Source organism: Brienomyrus brachyistius, unplaced genomic scaffold, assembly GCF_023856365.1.
Source record: "Brienomyrus brachyistius isolate T26 unplaced genomic scaffold, BBRACH_0.4 scaffold95, whole genome shotgun sequence".
NCBI lineage: Eukaryota > Metazoa > Chordata > Actinopteri > Osteoglossiformes > Mormyridae > Brienomyrus > Brienomyrus brachyistius.
In genome coordinates this window covers 319,799-340,652 of record NW_026042370.1, presented here as the reverse complement: position 1 = coordinate 340,652, position 20,854 = coordinate 319,799, and the positions used below count along the sequence as shown (strand labels likewise).

Genomic DNA, 20,854 nt, shown 5'->3' with positions numbered 1-20,854 from the left:
TATGCTGACATAAGTCTGGATATTTTGTACCACTATGATCACTGATGTGTAGGATATATACCGGTCTGTGTGTATAATAACAGGGCTCCTTTTGCAGGCTGAACAGCTGTAATCTCACAAAGAAATGCTGTGAGGTGCTGGCTTCAGCTCTCAGATCAAACTCCTCACCCCTGAGAGAGCTGGACCTGAGTGACAATGGCCTGCAGGATTCAGGAGTGAAGCTGCTCTCTGCTGGACTGGGGGATTCACACTGTAAACTGGGGATACTGAGGTGAGTATTACTGGGTATTCCACACTGTAAACTGGGGTTACCATGGTTAGTCATTTTTGTCAGGTCAAATAGTAAACTGGTCTTTCACAATGACACTGCAACTGGCACACAGGTTAAACCTCAGGCCACTGGTATTTGATAGTACAACTGAGATAGTATTCCACACTGTAAATGGGAGATTCTGATGTCAGTATTACTCAGTATTCAATACTGTAAACTGCAATTAGTGAAATATTTATTAAACCAGATATATTTGCTTAAAAGTAGTACTTTTAAAGGTGAGATGATATTATTTATTGTGGAGTTTTTGTCTGTCTCTCTGCAGGCTGTCAGGCTGTAGAGTCACAGAAGAAGGCTGTTCTTCCCTGGCTTCTGCTCTGAAGTCAAACCCCTCACACCTGAGAGAGCTGGACCTGAGCTACAATCACACTGGAGACTCAGGAGTGAAGCTGCTCTCTGCTGGACTGGGGGATTCACACTGTAAACTGGAGATACTGAGGTTAGTATTACTGGGTATTCTACACTGTAAACTGTAATTATTGAAGTAGCCACATTGGAAATATGAAATTAGTCACATTTAAGTTAGTGATATAGTTTCCATCACCATCCTTTGTGTGACGGACAGCCAAGAGCCAGAATTTCACAGAATGTTCGGACTCTATGTCCCTGAGTAGAAGGTCACCGGTTCAGATCTCCTGGCCGGCAGAGTGATGTCATCGCTGGGTCCTTGAGCAAATGCCTTAATGCCAATAACTGCAGGGGCGCTGGATGCTGGCTGACCCTGTGCTGTGACCCCAAACTTCCTCTAACCTGTGTGTGTCTGTGTGTCTTATGGAGCAGAATGGGAGGTAAAAAGACAATTTTCCCATGGGGGTGAATGAAGTATCACTGTTCATAAATATTTCTTTTAAATGAATGTTCCTTTTAAAAGCATATCTGAAAGGATTGGTAGTCCTGCAATTAGGGTTTGGTTATTTCATAAGTTCCCAGGTAGAGAAATACAGTAAATAATGATTTCACTCACAGGATCAGGAATTCAGGTGTCATTTAAAAAACCTAAACCTCTCTGGACATCATTCAAAATCCAGATAAACACACACAAACACACACACGCACACACACACACACACACATCCCAAGCAGGAACCAAACCTGACACCCTAGATGGTCGGCTGTAGTGCTGATCACTGAGTCACAGCACTGCTCAGAGCTTTACGGAAATACTTATGCAGGTATTAAAGAGTCTCTGGGTACAGAACATTATTGGGAATATGGTCTGTATGACTTATGAAAATGTATAGTTTGAATAAAACTATAGGCTTTTAACCCATGATAGACTTACCCACTGTCAATGATTATATGACAGCAAAAAATGGCCAAAATACAGAGTAAATTTACAGGAGAACCTGTGTTGTTCCAACAGTTACTCATCTGAGTAGATTGATCCAGTTCTCGAATATTCTGCACACAAAACCTTTCAGGATATTTGTGCTTTTAAATGAAAATACTCACTGTATTCATCATGACAGGCAACATGATCACCATCAGAGGATTGGCCAGCATTAAAAATGTATCATGTTTAATTTTTCTAACTGTAGTGATTTAAGGTACTGCCTTGCTATGTCTCCAGTTCTCTTTGAACTGTAGTCTGTTCCTCTTATTATCCTGAAATAAGTCAGCATATTTTGTACCACTATGATCACTGATGTGTAGGATATATACTGGTCTGTGTGTATAATAACACGGATCCTTTTGCAGGCTGAACCGCTGTAATCTCACAGAGAAATGCTGTGAGGCGCTGGCTTCAGCTCTCAGATCAAACTCCTCACACCTGAGAGAGCTGGACCTGAGTGACAATGACCTGCAGGATTCAGGAGTGAAGCTGCTCTCTGCTGGACTGGGGGATTCACACTGTAAACTGGGGATACTGAGGTGAGTATTACTGGGTATTCCACACTGTAAACTGGGGGTACTGTGGTCAGTATTACTGGGTATTCTATACTGAAAAGTGTAATTCTTGAAGTAGCCACATTGGAAATATGAAATTAGTCACATTTAAATTAATGATGTAGTTTCCGTCACCATCCTTTGTGTGACGGACAGCCAAGAGCCAGAATTTCACAGAATGTTCGAACACTGTGTACCTGAGTAGAAGGTCACTGGTTCAGATCTCTTGGCCGGCAGAGTGATGTCATCGCTGGGTCCTTGAGCAAATCCCTTAATGCCAATAAGTACAGGGGTGCTGGATGCTGGCTGACCCTGTGCTGTGACCCCAAACTTCCTCTCACCTGTGTGTGTCTGTGTGTCTCATGGAGCAGAATGGGAGGTGAAAAGACAATTTCCCCATGGAGATGAATGAAGTATCACTGTTCATAAATATTTCTTTTAAATGAATGTGTGACGCCCGCTCCGTCCGCTCCTCGTGTGTGCCACGCCCCCTAATTACCCACGTGTGATTTCCTGATGTTAGTCTGCGTCTAATGTTCCCGGCTCCCCGAAGCCCGATTAAACCCTCGTTTACCCCGATTCCTGCTTGCCTGTCTATTTTGGATCGCTCGCGCTCCCTGAGCGATCTTCAATCCAGCCCGTCCTGCACTTCGCGTGACAGAATGTTCCTTTTAAAAGCATATCTGAAAGGATTGGTAGTCCTGCATTTAGGGTTTGGTGATTTCATAAGTTCCCAGGTAGAGAAATACAGAAAATAATGATTTCACTCACAGGATCAGGAATTCAGGTGTCATTTAAAAAACATAAACTTCTCTGGACATCATTCCAATCCCACATAAACACACACACACACACACACATATATATCCCAGGAAGGAACCAAACCTGACACCCTAGTTGGTCGACTGTAGTGCTGATCACTGAGTCACAGCGCTGCTCTGAGCTTTGTGGAAATACTTATGCAGATATTAAAGGTTATCATGGTAACTTTCCCTTTAAGGAACTGAACCCGACACCCTAGATGGTCGGCTGTACTGCTGATCACTGAGTCACAGTGCTGCTCAGAACTTTATGGAAATACTTATGCAGATATTAAAGAGTTTCAGGGTACAGATCATTATTGGGAATATGGTCTGTATGACTTATGAAAATGTATAGTTTGAATAAAACTATAGGCTTTTAACCCATGATAGACTTACCCACTGTCAATGATTATATGACAGCAAAAAATGGCCAAAATACACAGTAAATTTACAGGAGATCCTGTGTTGTTCTAACAGTTACTCATCTGAGTAGATTGATCCAGTTCCCGAATATTCTGCACACAAAACATTTCAGGATATTTGTGCTTTGAAATGAAAATACTCACTGTATTCATCATGACAGGGAACATGATGACCATCAGAGGATTGGCCAGCATTAAAAATGTATCATGTTTAATTTTTCTAACTGTAGTGATTTAAGGTACTGCCTTGCTATTTCTCCAATTCTCTTTAAACTGTAGTCTGTCCCTCTTATTATGCTGAAATAAGTCAGGATATTTTGTACCACTATGATCACTGATGTGTAGGATATATACTGGTCTGTGTGTATAATAGCATGGCTCCTTTTGCAGGCTGAACAGCTGTAATCTCACAAAGAAATGCTGTGAGGTGCTGGCTTCAGCTCTCAGATCAAACTCCTCACCCCTGAGAGAGCTGGACCTGAGTGACAATGACTTGCAGGGTTCAGGAGTGAAGCTGCTCTCTGCTGGACTGGGGGATTCACACTGTAAACTGGAGATACTGAGGTCAGTATTACTGGGTATTCTACACTGTAAACTGTAATTCTCGAAGTAGCCACATGGGAAATATGAAATTAGTCACATTTAAGTTAGTGATGTAGTTTCTGTCACCATACTTTGTGTGACGGACAGCCAAGAGCCAGAATTTCACAGAATGTTCGGACTCTGTGCCCGTAAGTAGAAGGTCACTGGTTCAGATCTCCTGGCCGGCAGAGTGATGTCATCGCTGGGTCCTTGAGCAAATGCCTTAATGCCAATAACTGCAGGGGTGCTGGATGCTGGCCGACCCTGTGCTGTGACCCCAAACTTCCTCTCACCTGTGTGTGTCTGTGTGTCTCATGGAGCAGAATGGGAGGTGAAAAGACAATTTCCCCATGGAGATGAATGAAGTATCACTGTTCATAAATATTTCTTTTAAATGAATGTTCCTTTTAAAAGCATATCTGAAAGGATTGGTAGTCCTGCAATTAGGGTTTGGTGATTTCATAAGTTCCCAGGTAGAGAAATACAGAAAATAATGATTTCACTCACAGGATCAGGAATTCGGGTGACATTTAAAAAACATAAACTTCTCTAGACATCATTCAAATCCCACATACACACACACACCCACACACACACACACACACACACACACACACACATATATTCCAGGAAGGAACCAAACCTGACACCCTAGATGGTCGGCTGCAGTGCTGATCACTGAGTCACAGCGCTGCTCAGAGCTTTATGGAAATACTTATGCAGATATTAATGGTTCCCAGGGTAACTGTCCCTTTAAGGAACCGAACCCGACACCCTACATGTTTGGCTGTAGTGCTGATCACTAAGTCACAGCGCTGCTCTGAGCTTTGTGGAAATACTTATGCAGATATTAAAGAGTCTCAGGGTACAGAACATTATTGGGAATATGGTCTGTATGACTTATGAAAATGTATAGTTTGAATAAAATTATAGGCTTTTAACCCATGATAGACTTACCCACTGTGAATGATTATATGACAGCAAAAAATGGCCAAAATACGCAGTAAATTTACAGGAGACCCTGTGTTGTTCCAACAGTTACTCATCTGAGTAGATTGATCCAGTTCTCGAATATTCTGCACACAAAACCTTTCAGGATATTTGTTCTTTTAAATGAAAATACTCACTGTATTCATCATGACAGGCAACATGATGACCATCAGAGGATTGGCCAGCATTAAAAATGTATCATGTTTAATTTCTCTAACTGTAGTGATTTAAGGTACTGCCTTGCTATGTCTCCAGTTCTCTTTGAACTGTAGTCTGTCCCTCTTATTATGCTGAAATAAGTCTGGATGTTTTGTATCACTATGACCACTGATGTGTAGGATATATACCGGTCTGTGTGTATAATAACAGGGCTCCATTTGCAGGCTGAACCGCTGTAATCTCACAGAGAAATGCTGTGAGATGCTGGCTTCAGCTCTCAGATCAAACTCCTCACACCTGAGAGAGCTGGACCTGAGTGACAATGAACTGCAGGATTCAGGAGTGAAGCTGCTCTCTGCTGGACTGGGGGATTCACACTGTAATCTGGAGATACTGAGGTCAGTATTACTGGGGATTCCATACTGTAAACTGGGGGTACTGTGGTCAGTATTACTGGGTATTCTATACTGTAAACTGGAGATACTTAGGTCAGTATTACTGGGTTTTTCACATTGTAACCTGGAGATACTGAGGTCAGTATTACTGGGTCTTCCACATTTTAAACTGGAGATACTTAGGTCAGTATTACTGGGTATTCTACACTGTAAACTGGGGGTACTGAGGTTATTCATATTTGTCAGGTCAAATAGTAAACTTGTCTTTCACAATGACACTGCAACTGGCACACAGGTTAAACCACAGGCCACTGATATTTGACAGTACAACTGAGATAGTATTACACACTGTAAATGGGAGATTCTGAGGTCAGTATTACTCAGTATTCAATACTGTAAACTGCAATTAGTGAAATATTTATTAAACCAGATATATTTGCTTAGAAGTAGTACTTTTAATTGTGAGATGATATTATTTATTGGGGTGTTTTTGTCTGTCTCTCTGCAGGCTGTCAGGCTGTAGAGTCACAGAAGAAGGCTGTTCTTCCCTGGCTTCAGCTCTGAAGTCAAACCCCTCACACCTGAGAGAGCTGGACCTGAGCTACAATCACCCAGGAGACTCAGGAGTGAAGCTGCTCTCTGCTGGACTGGGGGATTCACACTGTAAACTGGAGCAGCTGAAGTGAGTACAGAGTGTGTGTCTGACACGCTACAGATACTTATGCATGTATGTGAAGAAGAGGCACCAATAAATAAATGGATACAGCAGGACTATGTTATGGTTTAATGGTTAGGGAAGCGCATTTGTAATTGAAAGATTGCTGGATGGAATCCCTGACCAGCAAGACACCACTTAGTTTCCCTAAGCAAGGTGCCGCCCCCAAGCACTGCTCCCTGGGTGCTGAATTAGCTGCCCCCTGCTGTGTCAACAATAACCACTGAATTAAATTCATAAATTTAAACTTATTAAATTCTAATTCTAAAACTGTAAATTCTGCTTCTCCTATAGTGTGGACCACAGTGGAGAGTGCAGGACCAGACCAGGCGTACAGAAATGTAAGTGTGTTTGCATGTTTTTATCAATAATACCATTAATACAATTAATATGATTGTACTCACACAGTTGTTGTGATCGTGTGGCTTTTTACACTGTGTGTAGTTGGATTTCCATGTTTGTATTCAGTTGAGTTTCTCTGTGTGACAGTTTAGACAGAATCCAAAGGGAAAAAACAAAACAGACAAAACATCCAGCCATCACCGTAACTGCTTAATCCCAACTGGGGTCACAGGGGGGACCAGAGCCTATCCAGGAACAAGGGGGGCAGGCGGGAACCAACCCTGCACAGGTGCAAACACACCATAGGGCGCACCCGCGCACACACACAATTTAGCCTTGCAAATCAGCCTGGCCTGCACACTTTGGGACCGTTGGAGGAAACCCACACGAACACGGCAGAGCGTGTGAACTCCACACAGAAAGGACACAGGACCAAACCCAGGACCTTCTTCCCATGAGGCAGCAGCACTAACCACTGTGCCGCCCACAGACAAATGAATTATTATTAATTCATTAATCTTTTTTTTGTACAAACAAATACTTTATAGGTGCTTATATCGTCCTTGTGTGGGAGTGTAACAGGGTTAAAATATGTTCTGATATCGTTCTGTGTCTTTGATTTCACAAAGAAATCCTTTTCATTTGTTCATCATGCACATGCGGTGAGTTTATTTTTATCTTTTGGAGATTCGTTAGTTTTGTCCTAAGATGGCACCTGTAGTCTTCCCTAAACCAGGAGAATGGTCTGGCTGCAGAACACTGGGCATCTCCAGTAGGACAACCTCCACTGTGGGACCAGGAGTCACATGACCTCCACTCCTGGGCTGGACATGACATTATATAAACTTCAGAAAGAGCCGAAGGATTGGATAGAGATGTTATTATTATTAATTATTGTAGTATTCTTATAATCATTTGTATAACTATATATGTACATGTATACATGTGCCTGTATAATGTTAAACATTAATGCAACATTCTATATATAATTTTAGCATATAAGTAATACTGATAAATCATAATAATGTATTATAATAATATAGGATAGGATATTATTATTATCTCCACTAGGATAATATCGTACCACCCTGTATGACGTAGGATATACCACCACTAGGGGGCGCGGAATCACATGACTCCACAATAGCTGTGAAGATGACGTCAGGGAAACATCTGGAATAGCTTTAATAATCCAGCCTACTGAGTTCTCTTTAGTAGCGTCGTGTCCGGGCAGGAGTGGAGTTTCCGGCCCCACAGTAGAGGCCCTCCTGGCGGAGTCTGCAGCCAGATGTAATCAGTTCATGCTCCTTACCTCTCTCTTCTAAACCGGCGCCGATGCCGGACTCTCAGTCTGCGGGCAGCGCTGCTGTGAAGAGGCGTGCGGTTCGAAGGAAGGTTATATTTTAAATTATACTATGGGACCGTTGAATGCTTGAATCTGATTGGCTGACGAACGTTCTGAGGTGTGCAATTATTTTCAGGGAAACGCACGGCGAACGTAGTTCCAGGCAGCTCTCTTGACCGCATTACAGTTCCATTTCACTTCGCATAGTTAACTGTAATAATATTGCAATAAATAGAAAAATGCAGCGAACGAATAAATAATTAAATGAATAAATATACATGCACAAGCTTTTCTGTCTCATTACTGCAATCACACGTCCTTGCACACGCACACTACGGTTACACACTCACACAAAAACGTGTTGTCAGCGCTGCCCTGACGATTTTATCAGTTAGCCTAGTGTAGCAACTTAAAGGCTACACATGACATTTCTCACTAGCGAGGTAATAACAGCGCTGCATCTTAAAGCAGACTTACAGTTTAGAGACGGTGCTTCAGAACACCGTTGAGGGACACACAGAGGTAGCCTAATTCATACAAGCTCTCTCTCTCTGTTTCTCTTTCTCTGTGTCTCTCGCTCTCTTTCTAATAACTTCATTATTAACTGCATTAGTCTGCTATCAACGGCTCAAGCCTCCATTGCCAGCTTTAAAATGACGTTTTGGAACTAGCAAAAGAGTCCTTGTTTGAGATGCGGAAGAAATAATCCTACTCACAATAGTGATTTAAGTAGAAAAACCGGACGAATCCCTTGAAATATATCATCTGATCGATGTCTTGAGGTGTAGCAACCGTAGTATAAGCGGAATAATTGACTCCGGACTGTTGAAATATTAGAAAAATAATGCACCACCTCGGGTGTGCATTATTTTTCTAATAATTCAACGGCCTGTCGTCAATTATTCCTTACGTAAAGACAATGACGTTTAGTATTAATATCTGGTGCCGTTTTGTGGTAAATATGCTTGTGATGAATATGTCTAATGAATGTCGCCGCTTTGTAATTTTATTTACCGTAATTACGCTGTTAGTTTAGCTCTCGCCGCATTTTGGCTGCTCTTACCGCCGGCGTCGCGCGCCGTCCGACATTTCCTGAGCTATTTCATAAACTTCAGTTCCCGCTTCGTTCGGGGAAGCTGCGCTGTTTTTATATTGTACAGAAACATAAAGTACAGGCGGCCTGGTGGTATTAATAATTCTTCCTCCTGCCTACAGACTCCTGCCAGCTGACGCTGGACCCCAACACAGCAAGCAGACACCTATATCTGTCAGGGGGGAACAGGAAGGTGACACATGTGGGGGGGGCAGAGCAGCCATATCCTGATCATCCAGAGAGATTTGATCACTGGCCCCAAGTTCTGTGCAAAGAGAGTCTGACTGGCCGCTGTTACTGGGAGGCTGAGTGGGATGGAGATGGAGCCCGGATAGGAGTCACTTATAAAGGGATCAGGAGGAAAGGAGAGTGGGACTGTCTGCTTGGAGACAATGACAAGTCATGGTGTCTGTTCTGTTATCCTGGCAGTTACTCTGTCTGTCACAATGATAAACTAACGCTCATACCCATACGGCCCTCAGGCTCCCGCAGAGTAGGAGTGTATCTGGACTGGGGGGCTGGTGCTCTGTCCTTCTACAGAGTCTCCTCTGATGGACTGACCCCCCTGTACAGATTCACCTGCTCATTCACTGAGTCCCTCTATCCAGGGTTTAGGGTTGATATAAAGTCCTCAGTGTCACTGTGACGTGATGCTGGTTCTCCTGGCAAAAAGGTCAAATCTCTGCTTTTTAACCTTTATAATCCTTTTTACTCTGAAATGTATGCTTGACAAAAATAAGTTTTTCTCTCTGACTAAAATATAACTAAATATAATCCTGATTGGGGGGGGGGGGGGGGGGGGGCTTTCCCCCTCCCCTGTATATGTACATTTTATATATTTACGCCTATTTACTGTATTTCCTCCCTGTACAATGACAATAAAGGCTTTCTGTTCTGTCCTATTAATGTCCTGCTTCAGCGTCACCCAAAGCATAACTGAGTAACATAATGAAACCACAGTCTGGTGGATTAAGTTAAATTCACTTTATTGTTGCAACTGAACATAACCAACACAATGACACTCAATCAATGTATATAATAACCATTTAACAAAAAACTTTAAATTATATTCTGTTACTGCCCTGGTTCACTGGATTAAAGTAAATAAAATTATAAAATTATTAAGTAATTTAAATTAGTTTTATGAAATAGCTATTTAAAGGAATAATTAAGAGTAATATTTAGCTACTGTGTGTGTGTGTGTACATACGTACATGTATATGCACACACCACATATATGAGTGTGTGTATGTATGAGTGAATGTATATATATATATTTATTAAAATAAATACATATATAGAATATATATACTCGTGTATATATAGTACCTAAATAGTACTCTTAATTAATTACTTTAAAATAGTTATTTCATAAAACAAATTTAAATTACTTAATAAATTAATTTTATTTATTTTAATATATATATATATATATACATGTATATATACATTCATTCATACATACATACACACACAAATAAAGGTTTGTAATTATATCTTGGTGTGAACTCTCCATTACTATGGGGAAAAATCTAATCAGCATAACGATATTAACCGGCTCTGTGGGTGTATATGTGTGTCTAGGTGTGTGTGTGTGCACACGCGCTATAACAGCACTGTGTGTGTATGTGTGTGTGTGTACGCGCGCTCTAATGGCGCTGTGTGTGTGTGTGTACGCGCACTCTAATGGCGCTGTGTGTGTATCTGTGTGTGTGTACGCGCGCTCTAATGGCGCTGTGTGTGTGTGTGTACGCGCACTCTAATGGCGCTGTGTGTGTATCTGTGTGTGTGTACGCGCGCTCTAATGGCGCTGTGTGTGTGTGTGTACGCGCACTCTAATGGCGCTGTGTGTGTATGTGTGTGTGTACGCGCGCTCTAATGGCGCTGTGTGTGTGTGTGTACGCGCACTCTAATGGCGCTGTGTGTGTACGCGCACTCTAATGGCGCTGTGTGTGTATCTGTGTGTGTGTACGCGTGCTCTAATGGCGCTGTGTGTGTGTGTGTGTGTACGTGCACTCTAACGGCGCTGTGTGTGTATGTGTGTATCTGTGTGTGTGTACGTGCACTCTAACGGCGCTGTGTGTGTATGTGTGTGTATGTGTGTGTATGTGTGTATGTGTGTGTGTACGTGCACTCTAACGGCGCTGTGTGTGTATGTGTGTGTATGTGTGTGTTTGTATGTGTGTGTGTACGCGCGCTCTAACAGCGCTATGTATGTGTTTGTGTGTGTGTGTGCACATGCGCTCTAACAGGGTGCTGTGATTGTGTGTGTGTGTGTATGTATGTGTGTTAGATTGGCACCACTTAGAAATAGGGGTGACTTAACCTGTGTCGTAAATTATATATTAAACCTACATTGTGTTGCTTTACAGTGACAGAGATCAATCAATTAAATTTATTTATAAAGCAAATTCCGTTGACCAGAGTGCTGTACAAGTATAGGAAACAAGTTAGTTGATACTATACAGTGAGCATTAATAAAATAAAATACCACAGGACACAAATCCATCCATCCATCCATTTTCCAAACCGCTTGTCCTACTGGGTCGCGGGGGGTCCGGAGCCTATCACGGAAGCAATGGGCACGAGGCAGGGAACAACCCAGGATGGGGGGCCAGCCCATCGCAGGGCACACTCACACACCATTCACTCTCACACGCACACCTACGGGCAATTTAGCAACTCCAATTAGCCTCAGCATGTTTTTGGACTGTGGGGGGAAACCGGAATACCCGGAGGAAACCCCACGACCACATGGGGAGAACATGCAAACTCCACACACATGTGACCCAGGCAGAAATTCGAACCCAGGTCCCAGAGGTGTGAGGCAACAGAGCTAACCACTGCACCACCCCAGAACACAAATCAATAAAATAAAATAAAAATAATAATAGTAATAAATAAGATTAGATTATAAGCCATCTTAACAAAATCAAGCGAATAAAACGCACATGAAATCAGATGGTTTTAAGCAGGGTTTTGAAATGATTAACATTCTGGGCAGCTCTCACCTGCAAGGGGAGGCTGTTCCTCAAACTGGGGGCAACTACTGAAAAGGCTCTGTCACCTCTGGCTTTGAGCTTTGCTCTGGGGATATTAAATAGGTGCTGATCAGAGGATCGCAGAGCTCTGGAAGGAGAGTAAGGAACAAGGAGCTCCGACAGGTAAGCAGGTGCCAAGTCATTTAAACTTTTAAAAACTGTTACGTCTTAAAATGTATCATTTGTGTTCTATCAGTTTTCTGCTCCCTTCTATGAACAGGCCTTGAAGATAACAACGTAACAAGCAAGTCCCCGCCCCTTAATTAACAAGACCCATTTTGGTTGGCTGAGAAGACATCTTGGTTGGGGATAAAAGCTTGGCTGTCCTGTTCAGAAGAGAGAGGGAGGGAATCACTCGGTTGTCCCTGCAGATTGGCTGGTTACTGTGGCTGTTTTGCTCAGGTTGCAGGCTGGTTGTGGTTTGGCTTGGTTATACTTTTTGTTTTAAAGGTAGGATGTGTTTTTGCAGTCAACCTTTTCTTACAACTTTAAACGTGCCCAGAGTATATGAACATGATAGCAAACTGCAATGACACCAGTTATTGTGCATGTTGGCTCCTCTGAGGCCCGGAACTGTAAGTACAGCTCAGAAGTACAATCATGTCACTACGGGCCAAACCTCCGCAGATCCCACTTCATACAGGCATGTTCTAGACGACCTAGAACAAACATGAAAAGGCAGGAGTCTGCATCGTCTCGGAGTCCAATGCCAGGATGCCGCGGCCATCTGGACCTATAAGGATCAAACCCTGAAAGACATCCATGCTAGATTTACAAATATCAATACTGTGCACTTTTGGTCAGATGGTCCAAGTAAACAACACAAAAATATAAAGACCCTTTTCCTCCTCTGTGCTGTCCCTTCCTGGCTGGGATTCAAAAATGCTGCATGGAATTTCTTTCCTACGTCGCATGAAAAAGGTGCCCCAGGTGGCGTTGGGGCAACAGTAAGAAGGACAGTATTGTGCTCAGAGGAGGAGCATTGTGGATGGGAAAGCATGTTAGGAGATGGTGTCAGGCAGCCTAAATGCCGTCAAACTCTACGTGACACAACACTGTCATCCTATTATTTCACGAGTACCTGGCTGCAGGAGGCGGCTGGGAGCGCGTGTCCTCTGTCAGCCCCCAGACCACTCTCAAGCCCCAAATGTCATTCCGTAAGGCGCCATTTTACGGAATGCCGAAAGCACCAAAACATATTGCTTTTTTTCATTTATTTTATTACAGTACAGGCCCTTACAGTCTTGACTGACTCTTGATTTGAAGTGTGATGAATTGAGCAAATATATTGTTTGAACTTTTGGTCAAAAGCAATGAAGCATGATTTTTACCTGCAGATTTACATTTATGGATTTGGAATTTTACCATTATAATAATAACATTGATCATGCACACATGAGACTTTTTCAGTACGTGGTTTTCTGTCAGACCAAACAATACATTCTAGCAAAGTAAAACAAAGTGTTGAACAATACATTCAGAAATAAAAACTGTGACATCACCACAGTTTTAGGCCAAGTTTCCGGACAGAACGACTGGGGTTATGGGGTTATGGTCACAAGACATAAAGATGGCGTTTGACACGGTATTAGCTGTCGTTTTGAAATGTATTTTCTTGAAATCATTGCCTGCCTGGCAGTTGTAACATTTTAAATACTTCCTCATAATTTAAGCAGTAACACTGATGTGTATGTTTTCCTCAGAAAAGGACTTTTTCTTTTATTCTCACGTCAGTAAATCGGAAACCCTAACGTCTATGTGTTTCCATGCCAATGTGCTCTGCTTGTAAACCCATAAAGACATGCACAGTGTTTGTAGACATTCTCTTAGTTAGACTATTAAACACTAAGATCCTGCAGCTCTTAATTACTGTGACACGACAGTCTAAACAACGACAACTACACACCGTGTCGTCCTCCATCTTTACATCTTGTAATTCCCCCTGATCACGTAAGTTCTATCCTGAAACTGGGGGCCTAAAACTGTGGTGACATCATGGTCCCGCGGCTCTGCAGGTGGATGCATCTCCGTGGGGGGGGGGCCACGGCGGCATTGCAGTGAGACGTACAGACAGGGCTGACTCTGAAGGGGAGCAGCGCACTGGACAGGGCTGACTCTGAAGGGGAGCAGCGCGCTGGACAGGGCTGACTCTCAAGGGGAGCAGCACAATGGATAGGGCTGACTCTCAAGGGGAGCAGCGCACTGGACAGGGCTGACTCTGAAGGGGAGCATCGCACTGGGCAGGGCTGACTCTGAAGGGGAGCAGCGCGCTGGACAGGGCTGACTCTGAAGGGGAGCAGAAAGATGATGGAGAGCAGCTTTGACGCAGGATTGTGAGAAGCAGGCTGGGCAGGGGCACCGTATCAAAGCAGTCAGAGAACATGAGAGCCGGACTGGACACGAGAAAAACCAAATCAGAACGTGATTTGAGGAAAGTCCCAGAGAAGCAGAGGACAAGGCCTTTGGGGCAGTTAAACAGGAGAAGACCGGTCCCATTGTACACCAAGTCAGACATGGGACTGGTGAGACCGACGGCGTCAGACTGAGCAGAGTCCAGCCATGAGAGACCCGTAGAACAGGGCCTGGAGAGGTACGTCGAGGATAGGGGCAGCCAAGACACCAGCCTCATGAATGTTCATAATGAAAGGGCTATGAAAGCAAGAATAAAGAGTACTGCCGACTTACACTCTAAAAAATAATTTGTTAGGTCTACTTAATTAGTTAAGTATTCTACTGAATACTGTATACAGTCTCCAAAACAGCCATAAAGTTGAATAAAACCTTGTCTGAAATGGTATCAAAAACACAGGACATTACAAATTAAAGGTCGGACTTACAGCAGGGCTGCTTATTAAATGTCAATTTGGTTGGTGTAAGTGCAGCAGTTGTACTGCAATCCCAGTTGCGCAACACATGTCCAGATCATTACAATGACACCTAAACACACCGCTGATCAGCCACCTTCTGGCTTCCAAACTAGCCTGGTGTCCCTCCCTCCTGTCTTCCACCACTTCACTGTCATCCGGCTCATGCTCCTGAGGAGGTGGTATGCCAGCACGGACTGCAGTGTTGTGCAGCATGTCACACACAACAATGACTGCACAGCACCACTTCACTGTCATCCAGCTCATACTCCTGAGGAGGTGGTATGCCAGCACAGACTGCAGTGTTGTGCAGCATGTCACACACAACAATGACTGCACAGCACCACTTCACTGTCATACATCTCATGCTCCTGAGAAGGCGGTTTGCCAGCACGGACTGCAGTGTCGTGCAGCAAGGCACACACAACAATGACTGCACAGCACCACTTGTGGGAGAAGCATAAACACCCTGAGGACTTATGCAATCACCAGAACTGCGTCTTGCAAACGGCCAGAGCACCCTCTACAACACTGCACGTTTACCGATGTGTAGCATTGCACCTCACCTCAGTTACAGTTTGAAGACTCACCAGAGGAGTGAGGAGGTATTCACACAGGGGATATCCGCTACATCTCAGTAACCAGCCACCGGCAAATCCGCACCGAGGCCACCAACTTGGCCTGCAGCTCTGCAGAATTTGAGGTAAGAAAGTATTTTTTTTTACATCATTTATTTTTGTGATTCCACTGCAAGCTTTGTACTTACATTATTCAAACTTAAAGTTTAAAACTAAAAAGCTTAAAATGTTTTACTATGTACCAGTGTAAATATTTTTTATACAAGTGAGTCTAATATTGTTGCTCATAGCTCAAAGGTAAACTTGTTCACGGCTGCCACAGTCTGGAAATTTGTAACAGTGATTCTCCAGCTGCCCCCAGACCAACAACAACAACAAATTTATTTTTATATAGCGCATTATCACAACATTACATTGTCTCAAAGCGCTTTACAGCATCCTCACCCAAAGCCCCCAGTGAGTAAGCCATAGGCGACAGTGGCAAGGAAAAACTCCCTAGAAGGAAGAAACCTTGGGAGGGACCAGACTCAAAGGGGAAGCCCATCCTCCAGGGGCCGGCAGGGAGAGTCAAATAGAGAGATGGTTAAGTGCCAGAGATGGGCCAAGTCACATTGTCCCCAATAAGATTTGGGAAATAACTGGAGAGCAAGGAAGATGACAAGCCAATGCCGATGCCGAGTCTTCTTCAAATCGCCAGGCAACCAGAGGTAAGGCAGCGGGTCATACATGGAAGATCAGAACGGCGAGCTGGATGCAGGGACGTCACTGGTGGTGGTCGGGTGTGCTGGATATCTTGATAGATTGAGGTCTCCAGGCATCACCCCCCAGGAGGAGTAGGGGAAATAAAATGTACAATTAGGCAAAGTAGAGGAGGCTATTGGCAGTGCTAAAAGCTAGGTGAGTACAATATGAAGTGCAATCTGACCACTTCTCAAGCCCAGCAAACTTCTGCATCGTGTGTATAGAACATTTCAAAGTCAAAGGAATACTGGGTGAAATGCATAGAGCAGGCGTAGGGAACCTGGTCCACGGGGAGCCGGTGTGGGGTTTTTGGGACGACCTCTCAGTCAGCCAATCACAGTGGGTCCCCAAGACTGGAGGTGAGAAGCACGGTTTATTATTGGCTGATGGAGAGGTCATCCCAAAAACCCGCACCCACATTGGCCCAATATGGATCATGTCCCTCACCCCTGGCATGGACTGTGTAAGGTGGGCCCATCAAGCCTGTACACCAGGACAGTGTTTCCCCTACCATTATATTAGGGGGGCGCCCCGCCCCCCCCACCGGCACCTCCCCCGAAGGTGAAGTTAATGTAATTTAATTTTATTTACTATATAGCGCCAGATCGCAACAGTCATTTAAGGTTAACTTTCCTATAGAACACGTCTATACGTTGTCCGTTTAGACAAACTAAATAGTCTTTTGTTATTTATCTTATTTACACAGCTTGTCATTTTTCGTCTCTACACGGTCACGTGTTTACAAGTCTATCTCTGTATCTGTATCGCGCATGGCGGAGCTCCACCCCGATGCGTGTGCACAGACACGCGTGCACGCACACAGGTGAGCACACTCCCCCCAGTGGACAGAGAGCGCGCATCGGAAAATATGTCGCGTCAAACACCCGGTCAGCAGTGCAAACTGTGAGAGGGACCTCTCAACCATGAACAGGGTAATAAATACGTAGCACAATGGGATTTTCTGCTTTAAACTATCACTATTTTAAGCTATCAGCTATCACTTTTAAAGCCTAACAGTTAATGTATTTGCTGGTCGAGACAAACATCCGCAATAGGCTGCAAGGAGACCATCTTGCAGCCTGCATGCGGATCTCAGTAAATGGGCCAGACGCCTCTGACTTCCCATGTCAGGAGGCTGTAGAGATGTTCTTCCAGAAGCCAGAAAGATACACTGCAGTGACAAAAGCTGCACACTTTGTGGATAATTGTCATAAAAAGAAATTCTCTGATGTTCAGTTCAGTTGTTATATTGACTGCTGTCATTAAAAGAAACACATGATCACCATGAATCCTGTCGGTGTCCGTCTGCCCCCCCGTAAACCCAGGGGAATTACTGCAGGTTCAATACACGTGTCACCACTGTGATTCTGATGGTGACTAACATGAGACACGCAGAGCAATATTTTTTCTAAATAATGATGTAATATATATACTTTTAACCAAACAGCAACCCCGTACTGTAGAGCTGTTATGGAATATTATTTAGCACGTCATAACGCACAGAGAATGTAATCATTAGGAGTCTGTTAAGCAGCTGGTGTAAACTGTGTAGAGAGTGACCTTGTAACCTTTAGAGAATGCAGACCAATTACTGCTGTACACAATGTGACGAAAAACAAGTATGAATTAGCACCTTGTGTTGGCTTAGAAGTTTCTGTATCTGTTAGCTATTTTGTTAGCTTTTGATGTATGAATATGTACTTTATTGGTGCTGCAGCTTATCACTATGTTGAAGGACAAATACATAATAAATTAAAGGAACACATTGAAAACACATCAGATCTCAATGGGGAAAAAATTATGCTGGATTTGATGGAAATGAAATTATCAACCTACAGAGGGCTGAATTCAAAGACTCCCTGAAAATCAAAGTGAAAAATGATGCGGCAGGCTAGTCTATTTTGCCGAAATTTCATTGCAGCAACTCAGAATCATACTCAGTAGTTTGTATGCCCCCCACGTGGTTGTATGCATGCTTGACAATGTCGGGGCATGGTCCTAATGAGACCACGGATGGTGTCCTGGGGGATCTCCTCTCAGATCTGGACCAGGGCATCACTGAGCTTCTGGACAGTCTGAGGTGCAACCTGGTGGCATCGGATGAACGAAACATAATGTCCCAGAGGTGTTCTATTGGATTTAGGTCAGACGAGCGTGGGGGGCAGTCAATGGTATCAATTCCTTCATCCTCCAGGAACTGCCTGTATGCTCTTGCCACATGAGGCTGGACATTGTCGTGCACCAGGAGGAACCCAGGACCCACTGCACCAGCATAGGGTCTGACAATGGGTTCAAGGATTTCATCCTGATACCTAATGGCAGTCAAGGTGCCGTTGTCTAGCCTGTAGAGGTCTGTGCGTCCCTCCATGGATATGCCTCCCCAGACCATCACTGACCCACCACCAAACCGGTCATGCTGAACAATGCTGCAGGCAGCATAACATTCTCCATGGCTTCTCCAGACCCTTTCATGTCTGTCACATGTGCTCAGGATGAACCTGCTCTCATCTGTGAAAAGCACAGGGTGCCAGTGGCAGACCTGCAAATTCTGGTATTCTATGGCAAATACCAATTGAGCTCCATGGTGCTGGGCAGTGAGCACAGGGCCCACTAGAGGATGTTCGCCCCTCAAGCCACCCTCATGAAGTCTGTCAAACAATCAGAAACATTCACACCAGTGGCCTGCTGGAGGTCAGTTTGTAGGGCTCCAGCAATGTTCATCCTGTTCCTCTTTGCACAAAGGAGCAGATACCGATCCTGCTGATGGGTTAAGGACCTTCTACGGCCCTGTCCAGCTCTCCTTGAGTATCTGCCTGTCTCTTGGAATCTTCTCCATGCCCTTGAGACTGTGCTGGGAGACACAGCAAACCTTCTGGCAATAGCAAGTATTGATGCGCCATCCTGCAGGAGTTGGACTATCTGTGCAACCTCTGTAGGGTCCAGGTATCGCCTCATGCTACCAGTAGTGACACTGACCATCGGCAAATGCAAAACTAGTGAAAAAACCATCAGAAAAGATGAGGAGGGAAAAATGCCAGTGCCCCCCACCTGTGAAACCATTCCTGTTTTGGGGGCGTCTCATTGTTGCCCCTCTAGTTCACCTGTTGATAATTTCATTAATACCAAAGCAGCTGGAACTGATTAACAACCCCCTCCGCTACTTAACTGACCAGATCAATATATCAGAAGTTTAATAGACTTGATGCTATGCTCTAATTAAAAAGTATTTCTTTAATTTTTTTGAGCAGTGTATATTATTAACGTTCCGTTTCCTCCAATAGCTAAAATAATTTCCGCGTTTCCTTGCGCAATTTATCTCTTCTAGTCACCTTATGTCAAGGAGTGTAGTGATTGTAGAGGAGACTGACCAATCAGGAATTAGCTACTTCGGGTCTTCGATTGGCTAATTATTGTGGCATAAATGTGACGCTGTGCCGAGGTGAGCGAGCGTGCAGGCTGAGCTGAGCGCGCGGAGCGGGTATGTTGCTTGTGAAATTCTGTCTATGAGCTCAGGAATGAGGCACAAATATAACGTCATAGGTCCCAAGTGACATCACCGTGTCCCTGGATGAACAATATGACCAGAAGCAGCTGGGATTCACTATGCAAAGGACAACATGTGCCAGGGTGCTTTTGCACTAATTCGTAATAAAGAATGATGTGAATAGTGACTCGTTATTTAATCGTGGGTAAAGTGTCACTGCACTACCGCGTTTTATAAGCAGAAATATAATGCAGAATGTGCGTTATGACAGAATTATGTGGCGGCGGAGCTTGTCCCCTTTCGCTTATCGTTTATTATTAAGTCACATGGATAAAACCCCCCAAAACGGTCCGCAGTGCCACTGAGTCCGCGTCCGTTTCTGCTCAGACAGCTTCCGCGTTTCACACGAAGCGGATCATTCCCTGTTTGTAAATGAAAGTGAAAGTGATTTAAAGCTGGAATCGCCATTTTGTCAAGACACACGAATAAGACTCTGGAAAAAATAAAGATATTTTTATTGCAAGGTAAGATTATAGTTAACAGACACAACTAATAATAAAATTAACATGTATGACACACTTCTATAGAGCGGCGGTGCCATTGATTTAAGCGCTACTTCACTTTTTTCTTTCTCCTTTAAAGTAAAACGTCACTTTGAGATTTCTGTAAATTGTATATTTATTTCCAAAGCATTTATCAGTAATGCAGTTCAGATGTGTTGCATTGTACGTCGATATAAGTGCTGTGCCTAAGTTATGTGCTGATGCTCCTAAAATTTTCAGTAACTTTCTCAGTACTAGTGGAGAAAGTCAGTCTGCAGCCTGGACATGAAATGTGTCAGAATAGAATCTCAGTGCTTTGTCTCGATGAAAAACTGCTGAGGACTAGATGTTGGTTATGTATGTATCTATTTACCCTTCATGTTCACAGAGACCCCAGCTGGAATCATCTGGTCTGGATCAGCACAAAAATGGAGGAAGCTGCTTCTGAAATGCGCCCCCCTGTGGGGTGTAAGAGAAAGATCACTGAGAGATAAGAGTGTTACAGCCCACTAGCATGCATGTCTCTCTGGGTCTATAGTC

General features: G+C 43.8%; 1 protein-coding gene across 1 annotated transcript in view; it reads left to right on the top strand.

Annotated features, from left to right (window-relative positions):
- The window catches only part of LOC125727368 (protein NLRC5-like), a 479,373-nt gene that overhangs the window by 305,023 nt on the left and 153,496 nt on the right, over positions 1-20,854 (top strand). The window contains exons 21-24 of the mRNA XM_049004038.1: positions 98-271; positions 597-770; positions 2,030-2,203; positions 3,834-4,007. Coding sequence (XP_048859995.1) covers positions 98-271; positions 597-770; positions 2,030-2,203; positions 3,834-4,007 — 696 coding nt within the window. The remainder of the gene's footprint in view (positions 1-97; positions 272-596; positions 771-2,029; positions 2,204-3,833; positions 4,008-20,854) is intronic.